The sequence below is a fragment of the Ptychodera flava genome (assembly GCF_041260155.1).
Source record: "Ptychodera flava strain L36383 chromosome 3 unlocalized genomic scaffold, AS_Pfla_20210202 Scaffold_27__1_contigs__length_13241970_pilon, whole genome shotgun sequence".
NCBI classification, from domain to species: Eukaryota; Metazoa; Hemichordata; class Enteropneusta; family Ptychoderidae; genus Ptychodera; species Ptychodera flava.
The window spans coordinates 13,212,840-13,225,341 of NW_027248281.1; the positions used below are offsets into that span (position 1 = coordinate 13,212,840).

The 12,502-nt window shown below is 38.8% G+C and overlaps 1 protein-coding gene across 1 annotated transcript in view; it reads left to right on the forward strand.

Annotated features, from left to right (window-relative positions):
• The window catches only part of LOC139126411 (uncharacterized), a 32,131-nt gene that overhangs the window by 14,332 nt on the left and 5,297 nt on the right, over positions 1–12,502 (forward strand). Inside the window, exon 3 of the mRNA XM_070692473.1 lies at positions 4,042–4,266. Coding sequence (XP_070548574.1) covers positions 4,042–4,266 — 225 coding nt within the window. The remainder of the gene's footprint in view (positions 1–4,041; positions 4,267–12,502) is intronic.

The window sequence follows — 12,502 nt, forward strand, 5'->3', positions numbered from 1 at the left end:
AAATGCATTGTGCCAGCCACAAATTTCAGCATTGAGTTGCATTTTCGGGCGCCCTTAGGGCGCGTTACTTTAATAATAATAAGACATATTTTTAGAGCCCTGTCCTAGTGCAAAACTTTATATATTTGACATATATATATTTGAGATATCTGTATGTTTAAAATTTTTCGGCGCGCCCTTAAAATATCAAACATATTTTTCAGCATGCCCTTCATATGAAAGCATGGCAAGTTCTTGATACTTTCTGTTTTCTCTATAAGAAGCAACATGCACTAATATTTCAATCACATTTTCCTTACAATAGTTTCGGACATCTGCTTATGCATAAAGAGAGTTGGAATACATACAGCTCATTCAAAATACTGTACTCAAACTTTAGAATTGACACTTTTAAGTTCCTATCTTACAACTGACATGACACCAATTTCATTAAAACACAGAATGACTGATTGTTGAAAATATACCCCAAAATTATATATAGGCCTATATATATATATATATATATATATATATATATATATATATATATATATATATATATATATATATATATATATATATATATATATATAATATTTACTGAATTATTCAATTTATATTCCACTTTTGTTAACCTTTGTTTTACACAGGGGGTCGCACCCTGTTTTTGAAAGTTGGAATGTGGGGTCACCCTGTTTTTGAAAGTTGGAATGGGGGGTTCAGCCACTTTTTGACATCGGCAAAAATAATCCACCGCCCCCTAGGCCGAAGACACTGACCAGTCCCTAATACAACTGTTGTGTTTACGAGAATTAGAAATGATCAGACACTCAAACACTAGTAAATCAGCGACGCTCGACCGACAGAGTATATGAGATTCATTGAAGACGGCATGGAGGTCGCAAGAGATCTCTTTCTACCTCCATGCCATGTTCAATGAATCTCATATACTCTATCGGCTGAGTGTCGCTGATTGACTGGTGAATTGGAATATCTGATCATTTCTAATTCTCGTATTAAACACAACCAAGCACCATGCTCTGTGTAGGCCCTACCGCCACTCTCCTTGCGTCGAATGCCCCGAGGAAAGTCCAAGACCAAGAATTGCTGTCTTGTTGCACAAATTTGCCTTCATCCATCATAGTGCATGGGTTTATTGCACCAAAATTTCCGAATTAAATTTTTGTCTTTATTCTCTTAACTCTGTAGACCGCGAAAGTAGGTTGCACAGCCGACTGCAGTGACTGCAGTGAACGAGCACTGTGTGGTCGACGCCTAGCGCATGTCCTTTCTTCTAGGAACAGCCCAGATCAGTGGTGATCTCTCGTGATAGCAATACCACGGTCATTGTTGTCGCTAGCACAAAATAAACCGGAAAGTTCAAATGCACTTGAATAGCATAAGCGCTAGCACTATGCTAGCTCTTCATGGCAGGGCTGTGTGTTACCGGCGTTATACGGCCTCCCATAGTGGCTCTTGTGGTGGGAGGCCGTATAACGCCGGTAACACACAGCCCTGCCATGCAGAGCTAGCTCTAGCCGCGTACGATACCGGGCAGAGTTCAATCACGCTTTCTGAGCACAAGCATCACCAGGTATTACACTCAATCAAGACGAGTCTGTATGTAAAAGTGTCCCATGGAGTCTGTGTATAAAACTTCCTAGCTGGCTGTATGTAAAATTTTCAAACCGAGTCTGTGTATAAAACTTCCCAGCTAGCTGTATGTAAAATTTTCCCACCGAGTCTGTGTATAAAACTTCCCAGCTAGCTGTATGTAAAATTTTCCAACCGAGTCTGTGTATAAAACTTCCCAGCTGGCTGTATGTAAAATTTCCAACCGAGTCTGTGTATAAAACTTCCCAGCTAGCTGTATGTAAAATTTTCCAACCAAGTCTACATATGAAACTTCCCAGCTGGCTGTATGTAAAATTTTCCCACCGAGTCTGTGTATAAAACTTCCCAGCTGGCTGTATGTAAAATTTTCCAACCGAGTCTGTGTATAAAACTTCCCAGCGTGGTGTGTCTTCAGAACGAGTTTGTATATGTAAAATTTTTCCACCTAGTCTGTGTATAAAAATTCCAGCGTGCCGTGTCTTCAGAACGAGTTTGTATGTAAAATTTTCCCACCGAATCTGTGTATAAAACTTCTCAGCTATAGCTCTCTTCAGAACGAGTCTGTATGTAAAATTTACCCACCGAGTCTGTGTATAAAACTTCCCAGCTATAGCTGTGCCCTCAGAACGAGGCTGTATGTAAAACTTTGCTGTGTGTAGTTGTATTATCAGATCGAGGCTGATATATATAAACTTTTGCAGTACGTACGTATGTATGTATGTATGTATGTATGTATGTATGTATGTATGTATGTATGTATGTTGTATGTATGTATGTATGTATGTATGTATGTGTATATGTGTGAATATGTGTATGTATGTATGTATGTATTCTACATGTATATGTATTTATACATAATTCCTCTCTATATATACATTTTCCACCTCTTCTATCTCTAAAAAGAGCTTGACTGTGTAAATTAATTTTTTTACATTTGGCGCCTCGTAGCTGCACAAGGTATGGTTCAACATAATGTTGTATTTTTGTCGTCGTGGTTGGAAGGGACAACGTGATCTCCGTGCAGAAAACATCGAGATAAAGACGGACGATTGCGGCAATAAGTATCCAAGTTGGTAGCGAAGTAACAAAAAATCACCAGTGCGACGACGATGGTGTATCGGGCGGTGTGATGTATGCCAATAATTCACCTCAGTGTCCCGTTCTTGCCTTCGAACTGTACCGTTCAAAGATGAATCGTCGTTGTGATGCCTTATTTCAAAGACCTCGTGATAACTACAACACCGAGATGCTGTATGGTTCGACAATAAACCCATAGGCAAGAACACCTTGTCAACGATGATGGCAAGCATATCTACAGCAGCAGAATTGAGTCAACGCTATACCAACCATAGTATCCGGGCGACATCAATCACACTTCTGAGTGAAGCAGGCTTCAACAATAGGCATACCATGAGTGTTAGCCGTCATCGAAACGAAGGCAGCATCAGTTCGTATGTCAGGGATACATCGATCCAGCAAAAGAAGCAAATGGCGGAAACGTTATCATCTGCAATTGACACGACCGGCCAAGTTTCCATCAGCGAAAACTGCACTCAGAGTTCATCCGTCCCGACTGCATCTACTACTGCTAGCCATCTTCAACACAACCACATGCCGTTATCATCCGTCACTTCTCAACCTGTGCCTGGTCAACAGTCCCAACCAAACATAAACATTGATGTTCCAAAATCTGCTGCAGCGTCTCTTTTCGCGGGTGCCATGATCACTGGCGGAAATTTTCACATTTTCCTTGGACAGCAACAGTAAATGCTGGAACGAGTTCTCCTTTTCATAGTTGTCCATTTGGACATTTAAAATATTTTCGGAAACCAAAGATTCAAATTAAATAATTTGAATTTCTACATAATATATAATTGATTGAAATTAATGAATTCCCCAATGTTGAATGTTCAAACTGTTTTCTGCTGTTCAAATTAGGCCTACAAGAGAAATGCGCCTAAAAGTGTTCCTAAGTGAGTTGTAAATGTTTAAAAGTTCACTCACTTTTAGTTTGTCGGATGTTTGATCGAACATTTATTAGCCATTAAATTAATTAGTGATTTGAATTCATTTTTGTTGTGTGAGTGTCGTTATTTGGTCAAATTGGTGTGAATCTTCGGTGTAATAAAATAAATAACACATGATAGCGAGGGCAATATCACAATTTTTTGCCTGCCCTCGGGCTGGTGCTCATGATCGGATATTGATGATGCCCTCGCCTTCGGCTCGGGCATCATCAATATTCCGGTCATGAGCAGGCATCAAATTGTGATATTGCCCTCGCTATCATGTGTTATTATTTAAATATCATATCATATCATATCATAACCCTTGCTGTTACATTTTTGAACTCGTTGTGTTTGACATACTGTGCTGGCTTTCACACGGCAATGTATATTGTTGCGGTTCCTGACTAATGTGTATTTCTTACACCTGCTTCATTTTCAGTACTATTTGGACCAACAGGAGCAGGTAAGACATGTTTGGTCTCGATGACAGAAACCATGTTTGGACTAGAAAGGATGTCAGCACCTCAAGCTGGCGGAGGAGAAGGTACGATACATTTGGAGCCTTTTCTTGAGAAACATACCGGTGGATTCAAACTCCTCGATTCGAGGGGTTTCTTTACTCTGGACGAAGACTTTATGAGTGAATTAAATGATATCCTAAAAGGTATGTACGTTTATTCAGCCATCGCATTTGGGTTAAAACCGTATTCACATTTGTCTTGTGCAACTAGCATTTCGTTCACAATGCATTGAAGTACGTTTTGTGCTGTTGGTCCTCTTATGTGGTCGTTGTTTTTGCTGTTCTTATACAGTTTCATAATGTGCCAAATTTCATTAATCGTGGTAGACAAACATATAATTTTGATCCTTCAAGCGTTCACCAAATTTTGTCTCAGAATTTAGGTCCAAATAATCATATTATCAACAGGTTTTACAACAGACATCGATAGGCACTCATGAGCGTGCTAACACTGTGGTGTTTGAGTTTGTAGGCAATTATTATTAATTTGAAGTATATGACAAAGGCCATAACTGGATTTTTTCAGCTGAGAATTAAATCCAAAAGGAGCATTAGCAACATTTTGTCAACACTGTATTGTGTAGGCACTTTGCTTTATTCAAGCTTTCTTTCGGCATGATATCATCGTTATTAACGGAACCGTTATATGTAGGCCTATATTTATCGTAAAAATATTAACAGTAAGAAAACACAGCAATTGCACAGACAGTTCTCTACAGATAAACCCAGTTGCCTGAATAACTATTTTTGACAAGGAATGCGGCTCTTAGTCATCGTGAATATTTGAAAAGTAGATTTGACACAGTTTTTATTACATGTTAAATTCGAAAATGTTTTATTAAAATTATATTGAGCGGCAGAGATTGCTATAACAAATCAAAATTTAATATGAGGAACGTCTAGTCATCATTGCTGAGATTTTCAACTGTAGAGTCAGTCGCCAATAACAAATCAACTTGACTAATTATGTTTAGTTTATAGACTGAGCCGATGGAATAACTAAAACCATGTGAGTACGTTGTACGTTGTCATTAATGACAAGCAAGGTCAATTCAGTATGTGTTAGAAATTTGAAAAGCTCCTCGTCCCTTATTACGCATTTGGAATTGAGTTCAAATGTGGCGTAATGGCATTAACCTGCTAGTGATTCGTGAACGAACAGTAAAACACAGATAAACTCATTCAAAGAAAGTATTCACAGCCCGAAAATGCACTGAACAGCTGTGGGCAATCACAAATTTGTTTTACAAATGTGCAGGTACAAGTCTTCGCATCGGGTGTGAAGCCCGCTGGTATAGTGAAGTGTTTTTAATGAGGTGCCAGCTGTGTAAGACAAACCATAGACCCTAGAGAAACTAGGGTCTATGGACAAACCAAATGATAAGCTTAAAAGGGCAGATGAGATGTAAAATAAGCAATGACGCCGCCGAGAATGCAGCACTAAGAGAGGCGGGCCGGCTCCGGAATATTTAGCTTTTGGAGTTTGTTCCTATTAAAAATGTTATAAGTTAGAACACATTTTTCGTCATCATAAGTATTAAAACGCTCGACTAATCTGATACGCTTTACGCCTGTTTTCATAGATTTTGTTTGAAATGTTACACGATAACGGATTTGACATTTGCATTGAAAATCTCGGTCAATTGAATGTTTGTATAAACCACATAATGAATGTCAAAGTATGAATTTAATCCTAATCTGCGTTCAAACAATGCTAGCTCATTCCTGCTTACTCTAACAGAAAATATTTGTTTAAAAGTAATTTTAACGAGTATTGCTTTACGCCACGCTATATTCGTTTACACTGATCGAATGCCATAATCACATTCGTGCGAATTTGTGATAATCATAACCTTACAATGGCGCAAATCAATATTTTTGGACTGCTAGAGTGCGGCAGAGAATCGAATTGTTATTACGATTTTGCTCTTTCGTGTTCAATATTGCTTCTCTCGTAGGCACTGGATCATAATCGACATATCTAATACTTTGAATTATTTTCAAATTGAAGGGTATATAGACTTTCGGTTTTAGCCACTAGGCTGAGTGAAATTTTGGTCATATAAAAGCCGCTTTTACGAGACCGCGCTCTATTCCCGATAGTCGATACCATATATTTTGTATGCGGAATCAGATTTCTTACATGTACATCGAAGGGTTTCTTGAAGTTTCGGCAATGAAAAGCCACGATCAAAGTCGTTTTCGGTCCAGTGCTCTGGTCATTTCGGCACCGGGACAAAGACATTCGGGACTGCTCTATTTCCCAATAATCGTACCAATCAGGCTATCATGTTATCGCTTAAACCGTGGTTGCCAAGAAACAAACATATGTCGCCACGCCGATTAACAAATGTTTATATACCAGGCTGACAACAACTTTGTATCAAGTGATTGTTTTGAATGGATACGCACACATTGTTATCAGTTACCACGGCATTAGTCAAGTAGTACACGTCCAAAAGCAAAGTTTACCCATACAAATTGAAACGACGCGGTTGAAAGAGTTTGCAAAAAAAACCACATTGTACAAGTTGTATGCGGTTCGACAAGAACACTTTAGCACGTTAAATAATTTGATGAAAAAAAGCACATTGAAATATCGGAAAGAGCGGGGCCAACAATTACGGTCACCCGGGAATGGTTTTGTGCCGAAACGACCTGTTAGCACCCAAAGCTGCCTAATTGTTGTGTGGATAGCGACAAAGCAAATATAATACTCAAACCAACCAGTGTTTAGGCGGAGTAAAAATAATCCGAAAAAAGGGATACTGAACCACCGCTTGAATGGACCGTCTTCCAACGGCCACGGTTCGTCTCTGTGCAGAGACCTTGCCATGGCTTAGAACGATGGTTAAACGAATATCCATTATTCGTAAAGGCTCATGAACGACACTCTTTTACGGATAAAGTGACTGTGACAGACGTCTGAAGGTTAGCTGCTTTAACACGATGTCATGTCATTAGCGGCGTTAATGATCTACCATTTCGCAAATAAAATACGCTAGTTAATCCACAGATACATGGTCATTCTTTATACAACATCGTACCTTTTTGGGTGTAGTCTAATTTCACATCAGAGTTATGATTGATAAAGCTATCGAAATAAACAGATGGGAGATGGAGATTATCTTCTTTTGGTTTTGCTTAGATGGTCCTCAGTGTAAAAGTGAAAACATATTTACGAAGTGTGGCCTCCACTACAGCTACGTTTCTCTCAGTTAACAAACGCTTTGCTTTTCTGAAGAAAATTCATTGAAAATGAAACTTTTTTCGTTAAAGTGTTACCTTTGGCCATACTTTTGCCCCGGCAGTTTTGGGTAGTAATCTGTAGAATCGCCCGGAAGTCAGCCGGCGACCCCATTCGGTTGATTATCTCACCGCGGCGCCGTGACGCGGTGGCGGTTGCTGAAACGGTAGCCAGTATGTTGCTTTTTTTCTTATTTTACCAACAGCTATTCAAAATGAAACGTTTTCATATATAAGCTTCATAAAATTGAAAAACAAAACATGTCGACAAGCTCGAATGCTAAGCAATCATTTTTAATTTTTTTATGGCTGAAGCAGTGTGCTATATTACTTGCACATTTCAGGACTCTAATCGATACATTTTTACGAATTTTTCATAGAAATAGTCTTTCTCTATCCACTCCATTCTCAGAGAACGGGGGTTGTCCAGCTGATTAAGGAGTTAATTTATAGATGTATCGCTTGTAATCTGCGAGATAGTAAACTGTTTAGTTAAAATGGACGTTTACGGTGGTGCGAACGACACAAATAGGGCGTTTGTGTCGCTCGGGTCACATCTAATCTGTATCGGGAAAAGTTAGCATGGAGAAAGTATGCCGGTTCTGCCTGTGCTGTCTTTATAAATGTACTTTTCACTGATGTTTGGTCATTGCAGTAATGCTTGTTATTTGCCTAGTTACAATACGTACAACGTGCACAAGGGGCGATTCCTGGAAAATGTTATGAACTACAGATACTCAGAAATTGATATTGGCATTTCTTTTTTCGCTGGAAAATGATAGACGGCTCGTGCGGCTTCAACCGGTAATTTCGAAGCCCTACATACACTGACAGTATTCAAGAGAAAGTATAACACCGCTCTTTTCCACCACCATTTCACATGTAATCCATGTGCATTCAGTGATCAATTTGAACGAAACTATTTACCACACCACCATGCAATCATCACATAACGTGCCCTCACTGTTAACAAGTTTGAGGAACGAGTTATACAACGACATCATGCGGTTATTTTATATTGATGAAGACGTATCTTCAAAAGCATAAATACACTAACCGTGTCCATAACATTTGGTATATCACAGGTCGAGCTCCTTTCTATCAACATTACGAATGTTATCGACAGACTTTCATTTCAGTATTCTAATGAGATTCTACACATGGTCGCCCGATCGACGCATATCATGCCCGTACTCGCGTGGACATCAATGCTTTGTCCACCTCAACTTCACACTCTGTAGATCGGCTGAGTATGTACCAGGATTTATATTTTTAAACAATGTAATCTAAATAGTCTTGATTGCCTTCAACGAATACCCAAAACCATTCGGGCTCTTATTCAGTCTAGATGGTTGTAAGACTGCCGTAAATTGAGATAATAGAAGTGAAATATTTTCTGTATTGTTACAGAGCATTGCATACAACACCTTCACAACTCCTTAGATACAGTAGAGCATGCAATTCATATGAAGACTTTCGAGTTAGAGACAGCCCTCAAAAGTTAGTGAGGCAAGGATTCTCAGAAAGTAGATTAGTGAAATAATTTAAGAAGTTCTATGGTAGATCACGGAGATGTATCAAAATATGACCTGTCTGTTTCTCGAATGATGAGTGACAGCATACCAAATTTTGACTCACAAAAGTAATTTGGTGAATTCACCAAATAACAATGGATTTGTCGCTTTGGGTCAATCTGACGGGTGCAGCTAGCTGGCAGGGTACGCTTACCCATTCCGGACACCTGGTACCACCACTATTTCGTGGTTCAAGATGACCCCATTGCCTTTGTCATTTTCGATATATTCCTTGGACCTGGTAAATTTCATAGTTACCTTGAATGATAATTATTATTTGACCTGCTTTGATGTCTATACAAAGTTTATTAACGTCGATACTGAACACGCAGGTTGACGCAGCAAGCCAACTAAGCACGAAAGGCTAACCTGAATAGTGTAGATCGTTTCCCAGGGACTGTATTCATAAGTAGTAATTTTAAAAAAATAAGTTCCATAAATGGCTTTTGAAGATATGTTAAAAGTATCAATAAGGAAAACGCTTACTTAATTTTAGTGATCGCTTTGAAATGCTTTCCATCATCTGCATACGAAGTACATTTCCACTCGACGGCTGAAAACCACAGATACGTCGAATACGTTTGGCTAGCACAAACTCGTTCAATGCGTTACCATTTCATCAATGCTCCCGTACCGTCTTAAGCGGAATGTTTTCCAAGGTTGAGTGCGAAACTTGTGAGTTAAATTCCTGCAGCTTCTAAACTGAAGCATACTGATAACTTTTTAAGTTTCGTTTTGCGTGCAAATAGTAAGAACATCACAGGTCAACTTTCAACTTTGCACTCCTGACCGACAGCTAGCAGTGTCACGGCCCGGTACGACGTAGCCTCGTACGACACGTTGTTTCTCAGGTGATGCCGCGTGATCTTCAAAATGACAAAATCTCCGCACGGTAATAAAAGTACCGCCAGTGATAAAGGTATACATTACATAAGAAAGTAAACTTGAATTGTAATACATGGGAAATGAGATTCTTTCAAAGGGAGAGCCGATATCAGAGAGCCGACTTCTCCATTTGAAAATAAAGTCATTAACCTCAATTCTGCCGGCGTGTCCGCTTTCCGTTACACAAGTGTTAGCAGTTGAGGACTAGGCTACGTGCGGCTTGTTTGCAACAAACAGGTTGCAGCTATTCCAAAGCAAAATCCTAAGTGAAGCTAGATCGCGGATTGCGAAAGTATGCAACATTTCGCATGATAAGATTTACGTTTTCATCCTTAGTTGTATAGGTGTAGACTTGTCACGACGCTTTTTGACAGAAATGTTACGAAACACAGTTCATGACACGTTTATGCGGTTTGTTAGGTAATCTTGACCGCTGCGGACGTACCCGAACTTAGTGCACATCTTATCTATAACTTACGCTGCACTGGTTGCGTAGAAAAGCTAGCTTACGCGTAAAACAAATTCTTGTAAGATACGCAGACTTAACAGAGGACTCTACATTTCAATATCATTGCATAATATTGTTATCATGGAGATGTTCTTCCAAAGTCATGCATATGCCGTCTTTGTCCAAAATATAATATACTGCTGCTCTTCTCTATCCGCATTAGATAACTTATGTTCAGTTTGTCTGCTTTGAACCTTTATGCTTTGTGCGCTAAGGGTTCGACTTTCTCAGTCTTCAGCTAGGCCAAAGCTGTACGACAATGTCTAGTGTTTTTCCTGTAAAAATTATTTTGAAAATCTACATTACCTTCGACGTACTTCAAGAATTTGGTAAGTATTGTGTATATTGTCTAAATGGTCCATTGGAGAAGAGTATATCACTCCTACTTAATTTTGCTGTCTGGATGTTCTCTGATTTGTTGGTCATGAGAGTAACAGTTTGTTATTTGCCGGCGAATTCCTGGAAGATAGTATGAATTGCAGATACTCAGAAATGAATATTTATATTTTCTTTTTCGCTGGAAAATAAAATAAGGTTCGTGCGGCTTCCTCCTTCTGAAATTAGACAATAAACACTTTACTGCCATTTTACCATAACGAACTTCTTTCAAAGATATTAATACATAAAATGTATTCCCACATGCACAAAGTACTTTTACAATGCTATCTTGGAGAAATGACACAGCGTTTATGCAAATGTTGTGCTAAACTAGTAATCCAAGTACATTCATTTAACTTATTCAATGCACGTACGCATACTGCTAACAAGTTTCACTTTGTCTCATCTGAACCTGTATGCAACCATGCACCCTGGTTCGACGTCACAGAATCAAGAACGGACGATTTTTACATAGATGTATACAATTGTCTTTTCAATCAATTATCTCTGAAAAATCTCAATGGCCTTCGGCGAATACTTTACAACAATTTCGTACGTCAAGGGTTAAGTATTATCGGTGGAAAAATAACCATAGGTTGCAGTAGAATATGTCATACCTATGTAGTCTGGTTGGATGCATGGTTGACGTAACTGAGACCTAGGGAGTGATGCATGTTATTTGAATAACACGCTTTCAACGTGTATGAAGGTCGATTACCTGGAAGAGATAACGCGATGAGTTACACTGAACACGCTTGAATGTTGTGGTGGCAGCAAGCCAAAGATGCCCCTTTTGACCCGCCCTTTTCGCGTAGGATAGGCCAGCCAGCTTTATGTGAAATGTATGCGATGTATTGTACTCATTAAAAGTCAGCTTAAGGCAGAATGCCCCCGGGGAACGGCTATTCGCACTCTCAAACTTTCACAATTTCTGATCTACCACAGACTACAGAAGTTTTCACAGTAATATTCTTGTGAAACCGAACAGTTATTTTATCCCACGGAGTTTACCCGGGATGGCGCCTAAGTTGAATTTCAAGAATCAGTAAATATGTACAGTAAAATGTTTCTATGGTACAAATATTTGCATGATGACCCCCGATTTTTTGTTCTCGGTTTTTAAATAGAAACGTAATGGCAAGTAGTTTACATTGAAGAAATTTTCAGCAAGAATATAAGTCTTTCGGTTTCTAGGCGTACAAGAGAAACATTTTAGGGGAAGGTAAAAATGTAATCAAAATAAAATAAAATACAGTTCCTAATATATGTCGATTGCTTTGTTATATTTGGCGTCATCTTGTCTACTGGCAAGTGTACATGTACGTGTGGCTCAAATTTTGACTTTCGGTGTTTCGGATGCTCAGCAATAAGCATGCAAAATATCACATATTAGAAACGTTATCATGTTTTGCACCAGGCAAAAGATTGATTACAAGACGGACAGTCATTGTGACGACCGCTCACACTCTGTATGTCATCATTCGGTATTGTCAGAAGAATCCAGGATAGAACAGCGCCAGTTGTGATGATAGACGGTAGCAGGAATCAGTATGCTGTGTGCAACGATGATTTATCCGACTCGTTGCTGCTGTATACGATAAATGTGGTCAAATCATGATTGTCGAGGGTGTGCTGGAGACTTCACACACACACACCCACACACCACACACCCCCAACCCCAACCCCCCATATATATATATATATATATATATATATATATATATATATATATATATATATATACATATATATATATACATATATATATATATATATATATATATATATA